This window comes from Pelophylax lessonae (assembly GCF_965119305.1).
Source record: "Pelophylax lessonae genome assembly, chromosome: 4".
Lineage (NCBI taxonomy): Eukaryota > Metazoa > Chordata > Amphibia > Anura > Ranidae > Pelophylax > Pelophylax lessonae.
The window spans coordinates 621,534,535-621,560,531 of NC_138771.1; the positions used below are offsets into that span (position 1 = coordinate 621,534,535).

The 25,997-nt window shown below is 42.0% G+C and overlaps 1 protein-coding gene across 1 annotated transcript; it reads left to right on the forward strand.

Moving 5' to 3' along the window:
- Positions 1–430: 430 nt before the first annotated feature.
- Positions 431–23,379, forward strand: SERPINE1 (serpin family E member 1). Its single transcript, XM_082253407.1, has 9 exons — positions 431–555; positions 4,170–4,414; positions 5,999–6,244; positions 8,384–8,578; positions 8,680–8,878; positions 10,711–10,811; positions 10,937–11,023; positions 13,350–13,433; positions 23,035–23,379. Exons 1-9 carry the CDS (start codon positions 539–541, stop codon positions 23,070–23,072), a joined length of 1,212 nt encoding a protein of 403 aa, XP_082109533.1. The 5' UTR covers positions 431–538; the 3' UTR covers positions 23,073–23,379.
- Positions 23,380–25,997: the final 2,618 nt, after the last annotated feature.

The window sequence follows — 25,997 nt, forward strand, 5'->3', positions numbered from 1 at the left end:
ACGAAATGAACAAAAAAAATATTAATGGCTTAAAAATAGAAATTCAAAATCACCAGGAAAATGTTAGTAACAAAAAAAAATGTATGATTTTACTCCCTTGTTTTCCAGTATGAAATCTGTCACCTAGGTGGAGTCACACTTTAAAAGAAGGTCCATTGATAAAATTCTCTTTACGCTTTGCTGAGCTTTTTCCTCTGGGCGCACACACTGCTCTATTCTAGTCCAGCCAGGGAAATAATAATAATAACTGCACCGCAAACTTCTCCCAATGAGGTCACTTTGGTTGACAGACAGCTAAATATGGAGAAGTGTACATTCACACATGGTGCAGTGATTATTCACATCTGGCTGCAGACAGTGCAGGAGGCTGCCTCCTATTATTGGGTCACACCCCATAGGGAGGAGGGAGTGGGGATATTATGTATAAATACTTGGCTGGGACAATCCACACTGCACAGCAACCAACAGCTGGAGAAGGTGCAAAGTACAACTCCGCTCACATCACACGGGATCTCTGGAAATTACAAGTCTCTACAAGATGATCATAAACATGCGGTTAGTATGCTGAAGAGGAACTTTCTTCTTCGTCTTCTTTTTTTTTTTGGAATTTTATTTAATACTCATTTTTATTTATTATTACGACTTTTTCAAATTGGCATCTATTCTTTAAAACTAATGGTGGCCACACACTATAAAATCTGATTGTACAATCACTGTACAATGTCCTTTATATTTACCGAGACTAGAAGGACACTTCTGAAAAAAACATTTCATTTTATTTTTAATTATTATTATTTTTTATTATTATTATTATTCACTATACAATCTGATTGTACAATCACAGTACAATGTCCTTTATATCTACCGAGACTAGGACACCTCAGAACAAGCCATTTCATTTTTTTTTTTTTAATTATTAATTATTATTATTATTCACTATAAAATCTGATTGTACAATCACTGTACAATGTCCTTTATATCTACCGAGACTAGAACACCTCTGAACAAGCCATTTAATTTTTTTTTAATTATTATTATTTTTTTTTTATTATTATAATTTTTTTTTTAACTTGGATGGTGTGGAAAGGTTAGAACCTCTGTCCAATTTTTTTTTTTTTTTTTGCTGTCTCCAAAAACATTTAGAACACTTTAAATTTCGATACTTTTAATGTAATACTTTTGAGCATGCCTAACTCCCTCAAGACTGGCTATTATTATTATTATTATTCACTATACAATCTGATTGTACAATTACTGTACAATGCCCTTTATATCTACCGGGACTAGAAGGACACCTCTGAACAAACCATTTCATTTTTTTTATTATTAATTATTATTATTATTATTATTCACTATAAAATCTGATTGTACAATCACTGTACAATGTCCTTTACATCTACCGAGACTAGAAGGACACCTCTGAACAAGCAATTTCATTTTTTTTTAATTATTATTATTTATTTTTTTTATTATTATAATTTTTTTTTTAACTTGGATGGTGTGGAAAGGTTAGAACCTCTGTCTAATTTTATTTTTTATTTTTTGCTGTCTCCAAAAACATTTAGAACACTTTAAATTTCGATACTTTTAATGTAATACTTTTGAGCATGCCTAACTCCCTCAAGACTGGCTATTATTATTATTATACAGGATTTGTATAGCGCCAACAGTTTGCGCAGTGCTTTACAACCTGAGGGCAGACAATACAGTTACAATATTATTCAATACAGAGGATATTGCAGATAAGCTCTTCAGGAGGCCTCTTCTTCTGAGCAGACATTTAAAAAGATCTAACTTCTATGAATGGAAGAGGGGCGGATGAATGAAAGGTCCGCCTCCTCCATTCATAAAGTGCTTTTCATTGATGGAAGCTATAGTAACATTTCTAAGAATGGAAGAGTGGCGGATGAATGAAAGGTTCACCTCCTCCATTCATGAAGTACTTTTTATTGATGGAAGGTATAGTAACATTTCTAAGAATGGAAGAGGGGCGGATGAATGAAAGGTCTGCCTCCTCTATTCATAGAGCACTTTTCATTCTTGGAAGCTATAGTAAAACTTCTATGGATGGAAGAGGGGCAGATGAATGAAACATTCACCTCCTCCATTCATAAAGTACTTTTCATTGATGGAAGCTATAGTAAAACTTCTATGGACGGAAGAGGGGCGGATGAATGGAAAGGTCCGCCTCCACCATACATAAAGTGCTTTTCATTGATGGAAGCTATAGTAACATTTCTAAGAATGGAAGAGCGGTGGATGAATGAAAGGTCCACCTCCTCTATTCATAGAACACTTTTCATTCTTGGAAGCTATAGTAAAACTTCTATGAATGGAAGAGGGGCGGATGAATGAAAGGTCCGCCTCCTCCTTTCATAAAGTGCTTTTCATTGATGGAAGCTATAGTAACATTTCTAAGAATGGAAGATGGGTGGAAGCGCTTTTCATTGATAGAATCTATAGTACAGTTTTTATGAATAATGGAGGGGGGCGGAAAGGGAAGGCATATCTTGACTCTCTTAACAAGTGCCTACGACAGGTCCGGAGGTTGTATTAACCAGCGTAGCACTGAAAGCCTATGGGTGGGGGGGTGGTAGCAAATGACTTCTTATTTCAACTAAGAGAGCAGCCATCAGCACAAGGGACACTTCTCATGGGATGCAAGTATTGTCCCTTATGCTGATTCATTTAAAGCAATGTAGTGAGTAAAATATGTGAGCTGCTCCTGCTTATCTCTTGGACCTGGAACAAGCATTAGCAGGTCAAAGTGACGTCTAAGTTCCTGGGCTTCATACATGTTCCCGGTCAGACCCAGAAAGTTCTGATGCCATTGGACCAGCATGGCAGTCCGGCAACAAACATTTGTAGAAGGAGAGATCAGCATTGGCATCCTCCATATTCTCTCACTACAAACTTCCTTCTCTATGAATGTTACCTGGAATAACCCCGCAGGATTCTTCATCAATTCCCTCCTCATCAATCTCTCCCACTCTCTTCACAAAATGTTCTTTCATAAGATAGAATAAAGTTGTGGGAGGAACAAACTGTACCTGCTGGGAGCGATCCTTTGTAAACCATGCACAGGTCTATAGCTTTGTTATTTTATTTTATCATGAAATTGTTGAATTATTTTTATTATTATTATTATATAGTTATACATAATCCATATTAATATTTTAAAACAATTATGTCATTATAAAAAATGTTCATAATTTTATTATATCAGTTATAATAAATAATAATTATTGTTACATAATAATTATTATTATTCATATAAATTTTTAGTATATTATATAATATCAATATATTATATAATATCAATATTGATTCATTAATAAATATCAATATTAATATTTTAAATGTATTATTATTACTATTATTATTATTTTATTATTATTTAATTCTAAAATTTTAAAGCAGGATTATTAGCAAAACTTTTTTTTTCATTTTGGATAGTGCAAGGGAGGGATATATATATACATATATATATATATATATATATATATATATATATATATATATATATATATATATATATATATATATATATATATAATACGCATGTGTGTGTATATATATATATATATATATATATATATATATATATATATATGGTATGTATGATATATATATATATATATATATATATATATATATATAGTATATATGGTATATGTATAGATAGATAGATAGATAGATAGATAGATAGATAGATAGATAGATAGATAGATAGATAGATAGATAGATAGATAGATAGATAGATAGATAGATAGATAGATATTACCTTCTGTTTCTCATTACAGAGATTTCCCTTAACTTCCTGTGAGAGGAAATCCCTGCAAAGTAAGGGAATCCCTTGGGGACCACCAGGTCACCAGAACTATTTTCCCCTTTGGAAGATTCCACCTCTATTAACTTTCTAGGGACAACCCAAAATGTGGGGTTTTCTATACTTTCAATGATAATGGTCATATTACCATTGGTACTACTACTATTACTATTAATAATAATAATAATAATATAATAGTATTTATTATTATTATTATTATTATTATTATGAGAGTACATTATAAGAAGAGCGATGGGGGAGCAAAGGAAAGTTAAATATAAACTGATGGTGGGGTCAGCAAAAATAAAGCATGTCAATGTTTGCTTTTGTATTTTTACAGGCTATTGGCACTTACTGTCCTGTTGTGGACGGTGGCAGCTCAGCGCCCAAACATCCTGAAAAACGTGGCCCAGAGGGATGCTGGTTTTGGCCTTCGTTTGTTCAAGGAGGTTTTGCGGGAACACAAAGATAAGAATTTGGGGTTCTCACCTTATGGTGCTTCCTCTGCATTGAACATCCTTCAGTTCGGGGCAGATGGGGAGACACTGGAACAATTTCGGACAGCTCTTAATCATGGATACTCTGGTAAGCCAATTGGCCATTTTTTGGTAAATCTCGCTGTCTATATCAGCCTTTCTCAATGTTTTTTTATCATAGATGAAACCTTGAAATCATTTTCAGACCTCAGGGTACCCCTGCTAAAAAAGATATATCTTAAATAGATTATTATAATATAGCTACACCACATGGTCTGTGGAAATAATGCCATGTTACACTGGTGGTCAGTGTAGTTCCCTCATGGTTTGGTGGCCATTAAGAGGAATGTTCTTTTCATTGGGGGCCAGTGGGAAGAATGCCCCTTACATTGTCAGTGGGAAAAATGCCCCTTATATTGGTGGTCAGTGGGAAGAATGCTTCTTACATTGGTGGTCAATGGGAAGAATGCTCCTTACATTGGTGGTCAATGGGAAGAATGCTCCTTACATTGGTGGTCAATGGAAAGAATGCCCCTTACATTGGTGGTCAGTGGCAAGAAAGACCCTTACATTGGTGGTCAGTGGAAAGAATGGTCCTCACATCGGTGGTCTGTGGGAAGCATAAATTGACAGCGCTATATATAAGTACCTGAAATAAATAAATAAATAAATAAATAAATAAATAATGACCCTTACATTGGTGGTCAGTGGAAAGAATGCCCCTTACCTTGGTGATCAGTGGGAAGAATGCTCCTTACATTGGTGATCAGTGGGAAGAATGACCCTTACGTTGGTGATCAGTGGGAAGAATGACCCTTAAATTGGCGGTCAGTGGGAAGAATGCCCCTTATATTTCTGGTCAGTGGGAAGAATGCCCCTTACATTGGTGGTCAGTGGGAAGAATGCCCCTTACATTGGTGATCAGTGGGAAGAATGACCATTACATTGGTGGTCAGTGGGAAGAATGACCATTACATTGGTGATCAGTGGGAAGAATGCTCCTTACATTGGTGGTCAGTGGGAAGAATTCCCCTTACATTGGTGGTCAGTGGGAAGAATGCCCCTTACATGGAATTCAGTGGGAAGATTGTTTCCCTTACAGACTATTGCCTATCATTGGTATCAATGGTTACTTACCTGAAAAAACAGAGAAGTGCCACTGGTTCCAGGCCACTGGCTCTGTGAAGTAGTGTTGATGCTGGACACCTTCAGGCAAGAAATTAATCCACCACTGCTCACTACTCAAGTGTTGCATGTTATTCCTGTAAGTGAATGGGTTTCTTACTAAAAACATTTATTGACTCATAACCACAGAGCAGGGATGTATGCTGAGATAGAAACTGAGCCCTGTATGATAAAAAGTAATACTAAAACATTAAAATTGCTGGTGTTGGTATATGTACAGCACATACTCGTATCTGCATTGAGTTTGTATGTTTTTCCCATGCTTGGCTGTTCTGTTTCCTTCCTCAATACAGATACATTTACAATGGCCAATTAGAATTTAGCCTAAACTTGGCCCAAAATATGTTTTATGAGCATTAAATTGTTAGCAGAGATTGATATCATGTAATATGTCAAGTTTATTGAAACACAGGATATAAATCATGATAAAGTCTGACATTCATTTCAGTATTGACTTTAACCGACACAATATAACTTCCACTTACTCTCGTATTCTTGCCTCCCTTAGAAAGGACAGTGGCTACCGCTCTTCGCAAAATCCGCCATCAGATCAGCGGCTCCAATGTGTTGGGAGAACACTCCGCGAGGGTGAACTTAGCTGATGGACTGTTCGTTCAACGAGACCTTGACCTGACTCCAGGATTCCTGAAAAAATTCCAGGCTATCTTCCAGCGCCAGGTGACCCAGATCAACTTTACAGACCCATTGCAAGCTACCGACATCTTGAACCAATGGGTGGAGAACCAAACGAATGGTGAGAAGGCAGTTGAAAGCTGAGTCTAGGGTTCTGTATATTTAGGACATTCAAAAAAATGAGCACCTGTGGACTTATTTAGAGGGTTGTGCCAGAAAATACAAAGTTGCTTTTAAACAACACCTTAAGTGCCGGTTCACATTAGGTCGCTCCGACTTAGGGGGCGACCTGTGAAGTCGCGTGCAGCGCAACTTCGGCATGACTTGCATGGACTTCATAAAATGAATGTCTATGCAAGTCGCCTCCAGGTCACCCCGAAGTAGTACAGGACCGTTTTTCTAAGTCGGAGCGACTTGTGTCGCTCCTATTAGAACCGGTCCTGTACTAGTCTACACTATGGGAGCGACGGTGCATGGCTTGTCAGGCTGACCATGTCGCCTGACAAGTCATACCAGTGTGAATGGACACTAAAGCAGAACTATAGGCAAAATTTTGTTGTCCTTTTCTTTATTTTGAATAGAATAAAGAAGGGCTATAGCCCCTGTAAGGTTTATTTTTTACCATCCGTGTTCCATAGGGGGGATTTCCCTTCACTTCCTGTCCCAAAGCTAAAGCAGGAATCGAGAGGAAATCCCTAAAAATAAGGAAATCCCTCGGGAACCCCCAGGTCACCATAACTAGTGTCGCCCATTGGAACATTTCTCCACCATTACTTTTCTGGGGACAACCTCATTTTTTTTTCTTTTACTTTTATACTTTCAATGATAATGGTAAACAGGACAAATAGAGAGGGGGAATCTCACTAATGGGAATACAGACAGCAATAAAAACCTGACAGGGGGTCCAATGTTGTTTCTTTAGTTATACTTTATTGTCAAGATGACTATGATGTTTTGTACATCCAAGGAAATGATAAATCAGTGTTAAACCATGGACCCATTTGTGATTGCTGTCTGCAGCCTTAAAGCAAATCTGTGTTTTACCCGTTCAGGAGAAAGTATCCGGTTTGCTTTAATCACCTGCCCCCCCCCCCAACATTAACTTACCCTTCCTTTCGTTCCCCCCCACTCATTTTAGTGCAGGAAGCCGAAGTAAATACCTGGTATCAGCGCTGCTGTTAGAAATCGCGGGGCCCCGTACAGACTACCTGGCAGGGTCCCCCCAAGAAAATATTAAAGATATATTTAGCTAAAATTACAACAAAATCACTATTAGCAGATACAAATATAACATAACTCACATAATTCCTGCTAAATCTAAATAAAAAAAACTATGTTAAATAAAAAAGAAGATGAGATGAGAAAAATATACAGGCTGGGCAGTTGGAGCTCAGCGATCAGAGAGACAGAGAGAGAGAAACAAAGTTACAATTTGCAAATAAACTCCTGAGCAGAGATAAGTGCTGGGAGGGGGATTAGTGAGTGACAACTGTCTCTTTCTCAACAGATAAAAGCTGATAGCAGGGAGAGGGACAGAGATCAGATTCAGGTGCTGGAGGAAGATTTCTGTATTTGTTGTCCATCACTAATCCCCCTCTCTGTGTGGGCCCCCCTGTGTGCTGGGCCCCCTACAAGAGGGCTGGTGGTCCCCCCCTATCAGTGGCCCTGCCTGGTACAGCCATGTATGGAGGAGCATGCACCATGTGACACTGGGCCAAACAGTGCTTTCACATAGGGAGTTCTTAGCCCCGTGAGGGCTACGACTCCAGCAACTCATAGCTTACCTAGGACTTTTCTTTCACTCACATAGTCTGAACAGAGCTGCAAAGGACAGAGGGTAAGCATAAGCTGCATGGTCAAAGTAGGGAGTCACGTTTTTGACTTATTTTAAAGGTGCAAGCTTCAGGGTGTCATCCATATCCTTCACTAATGGGGTGTCACTGACCTGACACAAATGTGCATACTAGGTGACTCTCAAAGAACAGTAATTAAAATGTTGGCATAGGGTGACACATATAGAATTAGATTAGTTCACACTGCCCAAATGTTGGAGAACAAGAGGGGCAAAGCCAACCAGATTTCAGCAGCATCTTTTCAAGGCAATTGCAAACAGGTCCTTGGGTGTGATCTCCTTAAATCTTCACTGAAAGTTACACATGGGGCATTTCAATACCTTTGAAAGTACCAGAGGATTCAATGATAACCTTGATATTTGCCTAGTTTATTTCTTCGCACTGACCATTGTCTGCTCATGTTGTAGGAATGATCAAGGACCTATTGGGAAGCGATTCCATCTCACCACTGACCCGACTGGTCTTACTCAGCGCTGTCAGTTTCAATGGAAAATGGGTCCTCCCATTCCCAGAAAAGGCCACCCACAGTAGACCATTCTATCGTTCCGATGGATCTGAGGTCCAAACCCAAATGATGGCCAATACCGCCAAGTACAACTGTAGTAAGTATTGGCCAACAGGATTTTTCCATTAAAATGCATTGCCGTAGATATTACCAGGCAGGGACCAGTTTAACAGTATAATAAATTCTCTTGACCCTTAGGTGAATTTGAAACTCCAGATGGAGAGTATTATGATGTCATCGAGCTGCCGTATCAAGGGGGAGAGCTCAGCATGTTGATAGCCGCGACTTATGAGAAACATGTACCACTGTCCGCCATCACGAACATCCTGACTCCGGAACTCATCAACCAATGGAAAGCCAATATGCAGAAATCAACCCGTCTCCTGGTTTTGCCTAAGTAAGAATTATACCATGTCTTTTCACCATCTGATCCAAAGAAATATTTACTTAAAACTGATATTTGGCGCAGCAGAGCTCAAACACAGTCTACATTTTAGAAGGGTTCCAGAAGGGTCACAACAAGGGGCTTTCCCAAATCTCAAAATGGCTATGACATGCAGAAATTGTGTAGCCACTCTACTTGTGTCACCATGCTAAGCTTTCCTTGGGACAGCTTGGGACTCTCCCAACATGTCATGGCTGTCATAGTAGGAGATGGGCACAGATGTAACCCACCATTCACTGATGTCCAATACACCATGAGTTTGTTTTACTTAAAAACCTGGTGCAGCTGTGCATGGTAGCCAATCAGCTTCTAACTTCAGCTTGTTCAATTAACCGGTTGCCGACCTCCGCAAGTACATATACTGTGGCGGTCAGCCCCGGCCAGGCAAAGTGACGTATGGGTACGTCACTAGCCTGGGAGCCAATAGCGGGCGGGCGCGCACCGCCGGAGACGCGCTCCCGCCTCGGCTCGTTCACGGACACCTCCGTGCGTGTGACCGGCGGACCCGATGTCCGCCGGTCACTCGCGATCGTCCGCTGTGAAGGGAGAAAGGCAGGCGGCTAATGTAAACAAAGCCGCCTATCACTCTCCCCTGTGTAAAAGCACTGATCTAACGGTCCTGCTATGTAGGACCATTGATCTGTGCTGTTACACACACAGCCACATCCCTGCACAGTTAGAAACACGCCCCTAGGGACACACTTAACCCCTCCCTGTCCAATAAAGTTAACCCCTTCCCTGCCAGTGTCATTTTTACAGTAACAGTGCATATGTATAGCACTGATTACTGTAGTAATGTCACTGGTACCCCCAAAAGTGTCAAAAATGTCAGTCAAGGGTCCGATCTGTCCGGCGCAATGTCGCAGTCCCGCAAAAAAAAAAATCGCAGATCGCCGCCATTACTCGTTAAAAAAAAAAACAACAAAAATTACAAAAATCTTTCCCTTAGTTAGTAAACGCAATAACTTTTGCGCAAACCAATCAAAATACGCTTATTGTGATTTTTTTTTTTTACCAAACATAGGTATCAGAAAACAAATTGGCCAAAAATTTAAAAAAAAATTGATTTTTACATTTTTTTGGGGGAATTTCATATAAAAAAATGTGAAAAATATTGTTATTTTTGCAAAATTGTCGCTCTTTTTTTTGATTATAGCGCATGATCAAAAAATCGCACAGGTGATCAAATACCACCAAAAGAAAGCTCTGTTTGTGGGAAAAAAAGGACATCAAATTCGTTTGGGTACAGTGTCGCACGACTGCGCAATTGTCCGTTAAAACCACGCAGTGCCGAATCGCAAAATACCCCCTGGTCAGGAAGGGGGTAAAATCTTCCGGGGCTTAAGTGGTTAAACTTTGACAAGAAACTCTCCAGTTTTAGTAACTTAACCCCAATGGGTGTCTGGACTAGGGGACCAACTAAGCTCCATATGAACACCTCTCTCCCTTTTTAAAAAATGAAACAAGATTGTTAGTAGGCTGTATATAGGGATCAATTAAACTCTGCTATTCGAAATGAGATTTTGAAAGTAAACCTATACTGAGAGTCTACCGAGGGGTCACTGCAGATGTTTCCTTTTCATAAATGCTAATTACCTGGTAATAAGTAGATCAGAAGTTTTTAAATTCCTTCTAACATTTTATTCTGTATGCTTGATCTGGGCCCATAAGTGCTAAAGCCAGAGGCAGCCTGCAATTAGCATTTAAGTAGCTCCGCGATGGTAGTCTTGTATTTCTCTCCCGCTCCTTCTGAACATAGTATTAATAATCTCTCTTGTCCTCAGGTTTTCTCTGGTCAGTGAGGTCAATCTGAAGACTCCTCTTGAGCGCCTCGGCATTGAAGACATTTTCTCCGAGGAAAAAGCTGACTTTAGCCGCTTGTCAAGTAAGTAACCGGCAAAATAAATTAATGGGAAAGAGCAGAGTAGAGCTGGCTTCTTAGCGGGGTTAGGTTAGGAATTTGCTTCATTTTCTAATAGAACAATCTCATTTTTTTTTTTTCCGCTACAGATGAAAGGCCATTGTATGTATCAGAAGCATTCCAGAAAATCAAAGTTGAAGTGACGGAAAGTGGAACGAGAGCTGCAGCTGCTACAGGTAAGAGGTCAAGTCTTTACTGTATCAGATGAGGCCATGGCCTTCATTAGAGTTACCAGCTAGTATGAGGGCTTATCTGAATTTAAAGTGAATGGAATGTTTAGGCAGGCTCTCATTGTAGGAAGATTTTAGGGAAATTGTACATTCAGATTGAGCTTTGTGTGGCCATCTTCATCTCGCCAGTATTTTTAAAATGGGTCTGAGTTTTAGGATATGAGAATGCAGTCATACTGTTCCCAGTGCTGCCTCTGTATGCCCAAAGAGGGAAATAGCTGGAGATTAATGTAAAATACTTTAAATACCTAAAGCATACTGAAATTTACCAGCTGTATTTTGGCCTAGGCCAACAAGGCCCAGGCCTAGGGCAGCACTTTTCAGGGGGGCAGCAAAATAGCTGCCCCCGGCTCCACCTGAGACTGGTTGCTAGAGCCGCCAGTGGCTTCTAGCAACCAGTGACGTCAGGGCTGTGACTCCCAGGTCCTGCCCCCCCCTCTCTCATCCACCACCTCCTTTCTTGCCCACCACCTTCTCGCTCACCACCTCTTTCCCTCTCTTTTTCCCACCCCCACCCCCTTTCTCGCTCTCCTTCTCTCTCATCCACCCCTCACCCTCCCTTACCCATCTCCTCTCTCTCATCCCCCCTCTCTCACCCTCCTTCACCCACCCCCCCCCCTCTCTCTCTCTCCCACCCCCCTCTCGCCCACCCCCTCTCTCTCCCACCCCCTTTCATGAGATCTTAGGGGTTCTTACTGGGACTTGCAGTCATTCAATTTTGGAGGGAGTCACATCCATTAAACAGGAAGGGGTGGGCAAATTTACATAGGAAGGGGAAAGGGGGCGCCCAATTTTAGTTCTGCCTAGGACACCCCAGGATAAGTAGCTGTCAAAGTGTCCAACTTTTAGAAGCAGCTCTCAACTAGGGTGTCCTACAGAAGTGTTTCTTAACCCGTATTGAGGGCAGTGTCCAGTAAATACTTCCCAAAAAAAAAAAAAAAAATATATATATATATATATATATAGGAATACAAAATATATATTGAAACTCTGGAAGGCCCTGGATGGGGCTGGTCGTCACTATTCGTATATGGAGGGTCTGAAGGGGGTTAGGGGACTCTGAAGACTTGGTGGTTCTGTAGGTGATGACATTTCTGGAGGGAGCTGGGGGCAACTGTGGGGCATGGGGTCTATGGAGGGGTCTCTCCAGGATGCTGAGGATTTTATTGGAGACTCAAAGGTACTGTGGGGGCTGGGGAACACTGTGGGACATTGTTGGGGGCACTATAAGGGGCTGGAGGCTTTGTGGGAGGGAGGGGCCTGGGGCACTTTGGGAAGTTGTCAGGCAATGTGGGGAAACTTAGGAACCTGGGGACACAGGGGGACGCTGTTTGGGGCTTTAAAAGGGGCTGGAGGCTCTGTGGGAGGAGGGCTGGGGGGCACTATGGGAAAGTGGTAGACAATGTGGGGACTCTTAGGGGCCAGGGGGCTCTGTTAATGATTGAGGGGCACTGTAGGCCCCTATGAGAGGTTCAGTGGCACTATGAGAGTTGGAAGCCACTGTGGGAGGTTAAGGCTCGGTTCACACTAGGTCGCTCCGACTTAGGGGACGACCTGTGAAGTCACGTGCAGCGCGACTTCGGCGCGACTTGCACGGACTTCATAAAATGAATGTCTATGCAAGTCGCCTCCAGGTCGCCCCGAAGTAGTACAGGACCCTTTTTCTAAGTCGGAGCGACTTGTGTCGCTCCTATTAGAATGGCTCCTGTACTACACAATGGGAGCGTGACGGACCGCAACTTTTCAGGCTGACAAGTCGCGGTCCAAGTCGGATCAATGTGAATGCGGTCTTAGGGATCTGCAGTTAGCTGGAGGCCCAGGAGGAGAGAAGCAGCAACCCGGCAGTGAGCCATTGCCCAGTGTTTAAGAATCATTGTTCTGATTCTCAAACAATCAGGACAGTAATCTGGAGTATTCCAGAGTACAATTAAAGAATGAGAGCACCAAAAAAATTGAACGAGTCCAGTAAAATACTATTTTTCACAACAAGAGGTCAAAAAGCCGACACGTTTCGTGATCTCTGGACACCCTTCATCAGGGCTTGAATGCTGACTGTAAATTTATGATGATACTAGACAATAGTTGCAAAGTCAACAGATCAATGTAACTAAGTAATATAGATCCTTAGTGTAGAGTGAAAAGCATTGGGATTAGAGGAGTATAAAGCTGCATGAAGGCCTTCACAAACTATCAGATAAAACAAAACTCATCAATGTATTTGCCTTCGTAGAGCTGTGCAGATATGGTTAACAATATGTCAATGTTTCCACAGCTGTGGTTCTGCTGGCTCGTATGGCTCCTCTTGAAGTGATCATGGACCATCCTTTCTTGTTCCTCATCCGACACAACCCAACAGGTGAGGCATGCTCCCATATCAATGTAAGCTGTATGCGCAACAACTACTGTACAGCAGTCTTTTCATTAAAAGCTGAACTCCAAGCGAACAGCTAAATACATGCATAAAGTACATATGCCAGAGCTGCTAAAGAATTTGTGTTTCTGTCCAGCCAGTTCTGAGATTTACACAGCTCTGCTGCACAGCACAGCCCCATCTGGCAGGCAGAAGTCTTGATTTTTATCTGCCGCAGTTACTGTAAGTAACACTTACAGGTTTCGTCCCTCCCTTAGTCTATGGCTGGGCAGTGAAAGGAGAAGCAGCAGACTGATCAGATGATCTTTCTGCTCTCTCCTCCTATTAAAGCGGAGTTCCACCCAAAAGTGGAACTTCTGCTTATCTGATTGCTCCTCCCCTCCGGTGCCACATTTGGCACCTTTCGGGAGGGAGCGGGTACCTGTTTTTGACACGTCCCCACTTCTGGCGGACTCAGCTACGGTGAAGTACGTCAAAAGCCTGTCCCCCCTCCTCCTTTGCCTGCCCCCGCACCATTCAGAATGTGCACCATGCTTCACACATGCGCAGTAGGGAACCCTTACTGGCAACGGCAGAGGCAGCCCCCGACAGCCGATAAAAACATCGGCTGGGGTGCCGATTCCAGGACAGGTAAGTGTGCTAATATTAAAAGACAGCAGCTACAGTATGTGTACAGTGTGTGTAGCTGCTGACTTTGAATTTTTATACTCCTTTAACATTCTTCTTGTTAAAACAGATAAATGCCTCCTTGTGTTTCTTCTCCCTTCCCCAGTCTGAGCTCTGCTGTACAGGGGATTACAAGAGGCCAATCCTAAGCCAAATGCTTGCCTTAAAATAAAAAATATTTATCCATTTTATAATTTATAAATGAATATAGAGCTGCATTCATTCCTGTGTTTTAGATCTGCCCCAGAGTTTAGCTTTAAAGGGCCAGGTCTCCTAAGTGGACATTTTAGATATAGGTGGGGTTGATTCGGGGTTTTCAAATTTCTTGGCAACTTCGGTGGTGAGAGCTTCAAGTGTTCCAAGTTAGCTTTGGGGTTTTCCCAGTCATTGTCCGTAATGCAAAATAAAATAAGTCCACCAAGGAGCGTAGGACCCTCTGGCAATGGCCATAGCAATGGCGCAGACCTGGAACTGGCATTCATAACTCACCATAAGAGAAAAGATGTATTCATTTATTTTTAACATATTAACCACTTTAATACCGCTCACGGTAATACTACTGCGGCAGAGCGGCACGATACCGCTCAGCCACGTAGTATTAACGTGATGCGCGATCACGGCTCCAGAGCGCGCTCCCGCGCGCCGCGGGTCCCGATCCCGATGTCATTCGGTAGGGAACCGATCAGTCATCAGATACTGACCAATGATTTTTGGTCAGTGTCTGTAGATCGGTCCCCACCAATGGCAATCTGTCCCCTGTCTGTGTAATGTAAACACAGACAGGGGAAGTGATGTCACTGTCCTTCCTGGAGTCCTTTCGGTTCCAGGAGAGAGACAGAGACACACCAAAAACGTGAGTTCCACCAACACTACACTGACACACCTCACATAGGTACATTTAACCCCTTCATCACCTCTGATCACCCCCTGATCACCCCCAAAACCCCTCACAGTGAACACTATATACAGTGGTATACAGATATTTTACTGATCACTGTATAAGTGTCACTTGTGAGCGTAGTTTGCGCCTGCGTTAGGCCCAAATAGGGTTAGGGTACCCGCCACCTATCCCCTAATAAAGTTTTTACCCCTTGATCAGCCCCAGTTAACCCCTTCACTACCTATTACTCTGTGCACTAAATACAGTATATAGGTAAATACTGATCACTGTATTTAGTGTCACTAGTGACCCTAATTTGCGCTTGCGCTAAGCCCATATAGGGTTAGGGCACCCGCCACCTATTCCCTAATAAACTTTTAACCGCTTGATCTTCCCCAGTTAACCCCTTCACTCCATATAAATCAGTGCACTAATATATACAGTATATCAGATAACTACTGATCACTGTATTTAGTGTCACTGGTGACCCTAATTTGCGCTTGCGCTAGGCCCGAATAGGTTTAGGCCACCCGCCATCTATCCTCTATAAAGGTTTAACCCCTTGATCTCCCCCAGTTTAACCCCTTCACTTCCCTGTCACAGTGTTCACTATATACAGTGATTACCGATCACTGTATTAGCGTCACGGGTGACACAACTTAGGCTAGCTAGTTAGCGTCAGGGTCCCACTACACCACCGTTACTTAGCGTCAGTTAGAGTCAAGTACACTAACACACACACACCACCGTTACTAGTATAGTGTTTGAACAGATCAATATCTGATCTGATCAGAACTATACTAGCGTCCTCATAATTTAGTGTTCCCCAAACGCAGTGTTTGCACAATCAGCACTGATTCCTGCTAGCACCTGTGTTTAGCCCCCCTGCCCAGCCCACCTTACCCAGGCAAGTGTAGTAATCAATAGATTACTGACACTTCCAAAAAACACAAATCACACAAAACCGCTGCGTTAGCAGAGTCAGGCCTGATCTCTGTTAGCACTAGCAGTTTTTCTTTGTAGCGACCAAATAGTCCTCGACAACCAGGTGCTTTTATTACCTAGTAGTCGCATCACTGTACGAGTAAATTTAGCTACCAAAATGACAAAACGTTCGTTCAGTGATGATGCTATATACAGTATAATGGCCATGTCAAGTGAGAGCGATGGGGAAGCCTCACTGTCAGAATCAGGGTCAATATACGAACCAGATGACGGCAGCGGCTCCCTGACAGATAGCTCCGACAGAGGGGTCCCTGCTAGGGTCAGGCGTACCCGACCCCATTCTGGAGTTGTTGACTTGCAAGAACTGGAGGTTTCTGGTATGCAGCAGAGTGCCAGTACTAGTGCCGCTCACACTTCTCGTGAACTGGCAAGCACGAGCGGCCTAGTACACCCTGGACCTTCAACCAGCACTGCAGTATCACCTGGTGACGTGGCGAGTCACCTGAGTGCAGTTGAAGCTGGTGCGGTGGCTAGCACGAGTAGTGGCCCGCAGCCACCGCGTATCCGAAGACAGGCCCGTAGAGCCCATAGTGTCCTCCCTGAAGCGCTGGCATATCCTAATTGGCAGCCCACAGATTCCACAGCGCCAGTACTTCCCCCATTCACCGCCCAACCCGGAATACAAGTGGAAACAGCTGGTTTTAATCCCATAAACTTTTTTGAGCTGTTTTTCACTGAAGATCTTTTCAGATCTATTGTGGACCAATCAAATTTGTACGCTCAACAATTCATCGCCGCCAACCCAAATTCACCCCTTGCCAGACCATTCGCCTGGAATCCTATTACGATTCAGGAGTTTAAAACCTTTCTGGGCCTTTCCTTCAACACGGGCATTACAAGAAAGAATGAATTGCGGTTATATTGGTCCACTGACCCAATTCATCAAATGTACGTGTTCTCTGCTGCTATGTCCAGGGCTCGATACCAACAAATATTTCGGTTCATGCATTTCAACGACAATGAACTCTGTCGTCCTCGGGGAGACCCTGAATATGATCGGCTCCACAAAATTCGGCCCCTCATAGACCACTTCAATCAGCGGTTCGCAGCCTTGTTTACCCCCCAACAAGATGTCTGCGTTGACGAGTCCCTGATTAAGTTTACTGGTCGCCTTGCTATCAAACAGTACCTCCCCAGCAAGCGTGCCAGATACGGGGTCAAGTTGTATAAGCTTTGTGACAGGGCCACAGGCTATACAGTTAATTTCCGTGTCTATGAGGGAAAAGATAGCACTGTGGAGCCCCCCGACTGCCCAGGCTACATAGGGAGCAGCGGCAAGATAGTTTGGGACTTGGTGTCACCCTTATTCGGAAAGGGGTACCACTTGTACGTGGACAATTTCTATTCAAGCGTGCCACTTTTTAGACACCTCTATCAATTGCAAATTGGCGCTTGTGGCACCGTGCGATCTAATCGCCGGGGCTTCCCCCAACGGCTAGTGAATGCCCCACTGAGCTCGGGGGAGAGAGCCTGCTTGAGGTGCGAGGAATTGCTTGCAGTGAAGTGGAGGGACAAACGAAACGTTTACGTGCTGTCCTCCATTCACCCAGACACGGCAGTCCAAATTACTACGGTCACCGGTGTTGTTGTTGAGAAACCCCTCTGTGTCCACGACTATAACCGTAAAATGGGAGGGGTGGACTTCAACGACCAGATGATGGGACCGTACTTAATTGCCCGTAAGGCCAGACGCTGGTACAAAAAAGTGTCTGTATACCTATTTCAATTGGCTGTTTACAACGCTTTTGTCTTATACAAAGCTTCTGCTGGAACATTATCCTTCTTTCAATTCCAAGAAGAGATAATCAGAGCCCTTCTGTATTCAGCTGGTGCTCCTGCCCAACTTCCCCAACCAGATGCAGTGAGGCGGCTGCATGAGAGGCATTTTCCGCAATACCTCCCGAGTACCGATACCAAACGATACCCCCAAAAAAGATGCCGTGTCTGCAGCAAGCGCGGATTTAGGCGTGACACCCGGAATTATTGTCCCGACTGTCCTGACCGACCTGGTCTTTGCCACGGTGACTGTTTCCGTCGCTACCACACACTAGTGGATTATTAGCATAGGGTACAGCACGGCACAGTTTAGGGCACATTTACACAGGGTCTCAAAAGATGTTCGATGGCTATCGTCATTTTGAGAGACCCGAACCTGGAACCTGGAACTCGACGTTTGAAGAAAAAAAAAAAAATACATAAAAGCCAAAAATAGTTGTCGTCTCAGTCATTTTTTATGTTCTTCTACACTTCCTATGTACTTTTAATGTACTTTGTTTGTTTTTCATTCTTTTGTGACCTGTTTCTCTTGCAGGTACTCGTCGGCTACCACGCATTGATTTCATATATTCTGACACAAACAGTGTTTGCGCTCAGCATACATGGATACCTTTGCTGATAGCAGCTGTGGTGATTTTCTGATTTCAGCACTGCAGTTAAAATCCTATTTTGGTATACGTGGATAGCGCCGTGTATACCCATCATTAAATTCAGTGGGTGGTTGTTTGGGCGGTTAATGATGAGTAATACTACGCATTATTCCTGTGCTGATTTCTGATAGGTTCTCTTTTTTTTCGTTCAGCCCACAGGCTGCATGAAAAAAAAAAAACCTATATGCCAAACAAAGACCAGCAATGTACTGGTACGTTGCTGGACTTTGAGTGGTTATACCAGGATGATGCCTGCAGATTTAGGCATCATCTTGGTATCGTTTTTTACAGCAAGCGGTCGGCTTACATGTAAAAGCAATCCTAGCGGATAATTGGCCGCTAGACTGCTTTTACATGCAGTGGGAGGGGACTCCCCCCCCCCTCCTGCCGCCTTCCGCTGCCTTCCACGGTTTTTCTCGGGCTCTCCTGTCCCACCGGTTAACCCGAGAGTGCAGCCGGTGGTTCAATTATCTAACCATAGAGCTGATTGGAGATGAGAATGGCTCCAATCATCTCTATGGCCTAAGATGCCGGAGGCTACGAGCATTTCATAACTTCTGTTTCGCCAGAAATAAACAGCGCCATTGGGAAATTGGGAAAGTATTTTATCACACCAATTTTGGTATGGTCAGATGCGTTAAGGTCAGAGGAAAGATCTAGAGTATAAAAGACCCCAATTTTTTTTAAAAAGAGTACCTGTCACTACAGATTGCTATCATAGAGGAAATTTAAATTCACAGTGATAACAATAAAAATGATTAAAGAAAAAAAAATGAAAGAAAAGGTGTCAAAATAACATAAGAAAGCAAATTAAAAAAAAAAAAAAACAAAAAAAAAAATCAAGCCCCCCTGTCCCCCCGTGCTTGCGCGCAAATGCGCGCACAAGCGTTGGTCTAGTGTCATATGTAAACCGCAATTTCAGCATGCATGTGAGGTATCGCCGTGAACGCCAGGTCGAGGGCAGTAATTGTTGTGGTAGACCTCCTCTGTAAGTCCAAAGTGGTAACCTGTAAAGACTTTTAAAGGCTTTTAAAACCGTACGTAGTTTGTTGCCGCGGCACGGGCGTGCGCAATTTTTAAAGCATGTCATGTTAGGTGTCTATGAACTCGGCATAAGATCATCTTTTAAATTTTACCAAACAATTTGGAATTATATAGTGTATTTCTGCATTAAAAATAAAAAAAGTGTTTTTTTACGCAAAAATTGCGTTTGGAAAATGTGTGCGCAAATACCGTGTAACAAAAAAAATTGCAACATCCACCATTTTGTTCTGTAGGGCCTCTGCTTTAAAAAAATATATAATGTTTGGGGGTTCAAAGTAATTTTCTTGTGAAAAAAAAATATTTTTTCATGTAAACAAAAACTCACAGAAAAGGCTTGGTTTTCAAGTGGTTAGAAGAGTGGGTGATGTGTTGCTAAAATTGAGCATAAAATGCCAGGACTGTTCAAACACCCCCCAAATTACCCCTTTTTGGAAAGTAGACACCCAAAGCTATTTGCTGAGAGGCATATTGAGTCCATGGAGTATTTTATATTTTGCCCTAAGTATCAGGAAAATGACAATTTGTTTTTTTTTTTTTGTTTTTTTACACAAAGTTGTCACTAAATAATATATTGCTCACGCATGCCATGGGTATATGTGAAATGACACCCCAAAATACATTCTGCTGCTTCTCCGGAGTACAGGGATACCCCATGTGTGAGACTTTTTGTCAGTCTAGCCGCATACAGGACCCGGAAAACCAATCCGCACCTTCTGGCTTTCTAAGGGCGTAAATTGTTGATCTCACTCCTTACTACCTATCACACTTTTGAAGGCCATGAAATGCCAAAATGGCACAAAACCCCCCCAAATGACCCCATTTTGCAAAGTAGACACTCCAAGCTATTAGATGAGAGGCATGATGAGTCCATGGAATATGTTATATTTTGCCACAAGTTTCAGGAAAATTATTATTTTTTTTTTTTTTTTTTTTTTTTTACACAAAGTTGTCAGTAAATGATATAATGCTCACACAAGCCATGGGTATATGTGAAATGACACCCCAAAATACATTCTGCTGCTTCTCCTGAGTACAAGGATACCCCATGTGTGAGACTTTTTTGCAGTCTAGCCGCGTACAGGACCCGGAAAACCACTCCCCACCTTCAGGCTTTCTAAGGGCGTAAATTGTTGATCTCACTCCTTACTACCTATCACACTTTTGAAGGCCATGAAATGCCAAAATGGCACAAAACCCCCCCAAATGACCCCATTTTGCAAAGTAGACACTCCAAGCTATTAGATGAGAGGCATGATGAGTCCATGGAATATTTTATATTTTGCCACAAGTTTCAGGAAAATTATTATTTTTTTTTTTTTTTACACAAAGTTGTCAGTAAATGATATAATGCTCACACATGCCATGGGTATATGTGAAATGACACCCCAAAATACATTCTGCTGCTTCTCCTGAGTACAAGGATACCCCATGTGTGAGACTTTTTTGCAGTCTAGCCGCGTACAGGACCCGGAAAACCACTCCCCACCTTCAGGCTTTCTAAGGGCGTAAATTGTTGATCTCACTCCTTACTACCTATCACACTTTTGAAGGCCATGAAACGCCAAGATGGCACAAAACCCCCCAAAATGACCTCATTTTGCAAAGTAGACACTCTAATCTATTTGCTGAGAGGCATGGTGAGTATTTTGCATCTCTCATTTTTTTTGGAAAATGAAGAAAAAACAGGAAAATGCATTTTTTTTCCTCTTTTTTCAATTTCCAAAACTTTGTGACAAAAAGTGAGATCTGCAAAACACCCAACATGCCTCTCTGCAAATAGCTTAGGGTGTCTACTTTCCGAAAAGGGGTCATTTGGAGGGGGGTTGTGCTGTCTTGGCATTTCATGGCCTCCGAAACTGTGATAGGTAGTCAGGAGTGAAATCAACAATTTACGCCCTTGGAAAGCCTGAAAGTGGGGGTTGGCTTTCGAGGACCTGTACTCGGCTAGACTGCAAAAAAGTCTCACACATGTGGTATCCCTGTACTCAGGAGAAGCAGCAGAATGTATTTTGGGGTGTCATTTCACATATACCCATGGCATGTGTGAGCAATATATCATTTAGTGACAACTTTGTGTAAAAAAACAAAAAAAAAAATAATAATAATATATTTCCCGGAACTTGTGGCAAAATATAAAATATTCCATGGACTCACCATGCCTCTCAGCAAATAGCTTGGGGTGTCTACTTTGCAAAATGGGGTCATTTGGGGGGGTTTTGTGCTATGTTGAAATTTCAGGGCCTCCGAAACTGTGATGGGTAGTCAGGAGTGAAATCAACAATTTACGCCATTAGAAAACCTAAAGATGGAGATTCATTTTCGGGGTCCCGTACACAGCTAGGCTCCCAAAAAGTCTCACACATGGGGTATCCCCATACTGAGGAGAAGCGGCAGAATGTATTTTGGGGTGTCATTCCACATATACCCATGTCATGTGTGAGAAATTTATCTTTTAGTGACAACTTTGTGTTAAAAAAAAAAAAAAAAAAAAATTGTAATTTTCCCAAAACTTGTGGCAAAATATAAAATATTCCATGGACTCACCATGCCTCTCAGCAAATAGCTTGGGGTGTCTACTTTGCAAAATGGGGTCATTTGGGGGGTTTTGTGCTATCTTGAAATTTCAGGGCCTCCGAAACTGTGATGGGTAGTGAGGAGTAAAATCAGCAATTTACGCCATTAGAAAACCTAAAGATGGAGATTGATTTTCGGGGTCCCGTACACAGCTAGGCTCCCAAAAAGTCTCACATATGTGGTATCCCTGTACTCAGGAGAAGCAGCAGAATATATTTTGGGGTGTAATTACACATATACCCATGGCATGTGTGAGAAATTTATCTTTTAGTGACAACTTTGTGTTAAAAAAAAAAATTTTTTTTTTTTTTATTCATTTTTCAAACACCTGTGACAAAAAAATTAAATATTCAATGAGCTCAACATGCGTCTCAGAACATTCCTTAGGATGTCTACTTTCCAAAAAGTGGTAATTTGGGGGGGTCTTGTACTGCCCTGCCATTTTAGCACTTCATGAATTGAGATAGGCAGTCAGAAATTAAAGCTGCGTAAAATTTCAGTATTTACACCATAGTTTGTAGACGCTATAACTTTTGCGCAAACCAATAAAAATACGCTCATTGAATTTTTTTTTGTCAAAGACATGTAGCTAAATATATTTTGGCCAAAAAATATGACATAAATTGAGTATATTGGATATTTTTTAAAAGACAAAGTTGAAAATTTCATTTTTTTGCTAAATTTTCGCTCTTTTTTTATTAATATCGCAAAAAATAAAAAGCGCAGAGGTGATCAAATACCACCAAAAGAAAGCTCTGTTTGTGGGAAAAAAAGGACGTAAATTTTGTTTGGGTACCACATTGCATGACCGCACAATTGTCAGTTAAAGTCGCACAGTGCCGAAGCACAAAAAGTGGTCTGGACGTAAGACAGCAAAATCCTCCGGTTGTAAAGTGGTTAATTATAAAATGATTTTGGTAATAGAGTGGATGTAAAATATGCATTGTACTTTACAACATAGTGATACAACGTCTCTTCTTCTTTCTCCTAGGCACACTGCTGTTCATAGGACAAGTCATGGAGCCATGAGTCTAGCGCCATCTAGTGATAATATTCAGCACCTCACCTCCATCACCTTTTGACCAGCAATAGTGAAAAGTCGCTACGGCTGAGAAGCTTTGATTCTAGAAAAGCTTGAAGGACTACTAAAGGGGGGAATGGGGAGCCACGGGTAGTGTGAATGCGTGAAATGCAGTATGGGAGCGCTGTATGGAGTGTGTGAGCAGGTCGTGAACTATTATAAAAAAAGATTATATTTGTTAATGAGATTTATATTGCTGATTATGACATTTTTATACTGTTTGAATATTTAATAAATCTATTTATTTATATTTTATCGCAGCCTTGTATGTAATTTGTAATATAACCAATTGAAAGAAAAAAAAAATATTGATAAACATTTGCACAACGACCGTGAAAGTTAAAAACTCAACATTGTGACCTTATCGGCGGTCTGTTCACACGCATAGGCGTGCGCAGGGGGGTGTGCCAGGTGTGCCTGGGCCCACCCTAATCACTATGCTGCAGGATAGAGAGTGAGGAAAGGGGCTAGTAAATATGTAATTTACTGGTGGCTTCCTTATCCAAATGAACATTGTGAACACAACTAGGTTTACTATGCTTCAGTTAGTGAATGAACCGGAAGCCGCTCAGCACAGAGCACTTCCCATTCATTCACTGTCCAGTGCAGCTGAGGCTGCAGAGAAAGACGTGTGTGTTTGAGCTTTGGGGTGCACACCCTAATGCAATAGGCTGCGCACACCTATGTTCACACATATGCCTCGATCAGATTATCGGACGAATTTTCATCCATTTTTTGTTGCATGCTAGTCTCATATGGAAAGTGAAGAGGTTACTTTCATACGAAAATTCTCGTACGACAGAATTCAACTTCAGAAGTGATGTCATGAGTTGAATTGTTTTATATGTGTTCTTTCCTTTCTTAGCATGCCTAGTCTTGCTCTTACAATTTGAAAACTGTACTAATTAAAGGAAAATCGGACGTTGTCTTCACGTACAATAAAAAATGTATAGACTGAACATTCAGCTTTTTGTCGCACGAAAATTCATAATCGGCTGTCAAAAGCACTATACTAACAATCCAAAAATCGACAGATCTTTCATCGGACAAAATTTTTTCAGTCCATTTTCTTATTGTCTGTACAGGCCTTAACCACTTGCCGACCGCCGCACGACTATGTACTGCGGCGGTCAGCCCCTCCTGGGCAAAGCGACGTATCGGTAGGTCGCTCGCCCACGAGCCTCTAGGGGGCGAGCGCGCGCCGCCGGAGGCACGCTCCCGCCCCCGCTCATTCCCTGCCATCCCCTCACGTGTGCCCAGCGGCTCCGATATCCGCCGGTCACTCGCAATCTCCTGCTGGAGAGGGAGAAAGGCAGGCGGCTGATGTAAACAAAGCCGCCTGTCATTCTCCCTGGTGTAACTGCAGAGACTATTTGATCCTGCTATGTAGGATCGTATGTCTCTGTGGTTACATGAAAAGCCACGTCCCCCACAGTTAGAATCACGCCCCTAGGGACACACTTAACCCCTTGATCCCTAATAAAGTTAACCCCTTCCCTGCCAGTGTCATTATTATATTATTATTATATTATTATTATTATTATATATTATTATATTATATATATTATTATATTATTGTATATTATATATTACAGTATATTTTTAGCACTGATTACTGTAGTAATGTCACTGGTACCCCCAAAAGTGTCAAAAATGTCAGTTAGGGGTCCGATCTGTCCGCCGCAATGTCGCAGTCCCGCAGAAAAAAATCGCAGATCACCGCCATTACTAGTTAAAAAAAAAAAAAAACAATAAAAATGACATAAATCTTTCCCGTAGTTAGTAAACGCAATAACTTTTGCGCAAACCAATCAAAATACGCTTATTGCGGTTTTTTTTTTACCAAAAATATGTAGCAGAAAACAAATTGGCCTAAAATGTTAAAAAATTTGGATTTTTACATTTTTTTTTGAGAATTTCATATAAAAAAATTTGAAAAATAATGTTATTTTTTCAAAATTGTCGCTCTTTTTTTTGTTTATAGCTCAAAAAGTAAAAGTGGCACAGGTGATCAAATACCACCAATAGAAAGCTCTGTTTGTGGGAAAAAAAAGACGTCAATTTTATTTGGGTACAGCGTCACACGACCGCGCAATTGTCCGTTAAAGTCACGCAGTGCCGAATCGCAAAATAGGCCCTGGTCTTTGAGCAGCCAAATCCTCCGGGGCTTAAGTGGTTAAAAGGGTGCTGCTGTAACATATGTGAATAGGCCTTTAACCCTATTCACTACCAAGGCCGTTTTTTGCACACATTATTATTATACAGGATTTATATAGCGCCAACACTTTGCACAGCGCTTTACAATGTTAGGGCAGACAGTAGACTTACAATACAATTCAATACAGGAGGAATCTGAAGGCCCTGAATGTTAGAGTTTACAATCTAGGAGTGCACACATGTTTAAAAAAACATTTTAGGCTTGAAGATTGCATAGACCCCCAAAACATATTTTTTTTTTGAAAGCGGACATCCTAGAGCACATATGTCAAACACAAGGCCCGCAGGCTGAATCCGGCCCTCCAGGCCATTTAATGTGGCCCTCACACCCAGGGAAAGGAGTGGAAGAGAGATGTGAACAGCCTATGAAAGAGAGCTAATTCCTGCGCACCCCTAAACCCTGCACTCAGTATGTAGCGCACTCCTCAATACTGCACTCTGTACACAGCGCACTCCTGAACTCTGCACTCTGTATGTAGTGCATCCCTGTGTAGCACCCTCCTAGGTAGGTGCTAGTGAGAGAGTATCGTTTTTTGGCTCTGTCTGCCTATCAGAGAAGCAGCAGGCAAATTTATATTGCTCTCTGCCTACCAGAGAGCAGGATCGGTTAGTGAGGTCTGCTCATTGTGCTCAGTATGCAATCCATTATGTCTAGA

What these genes read in the sequence shown, in the direction of transcription:
- SERPINE1 (XM_082253407.1), top strand. An exon ending in TGACTTTAGCCGCTTGTCAA is followed by an intron (nt 10,812 to 10,936) that starts GTAAGTAACCGG and finishes TTTCCGCTACAG; the next exon opens with ATGAAAGGCCATTGTATGTA. An exon ending in GAGAGCTGCAGCTGCTACAG is followed by an intron (nt 11,024 to 13,349) that starts GTAAGAGGTCAA and finishes ATGTTTCCACAG; the next exon opens with CTGTGGTTCTGCTGGCTCGT.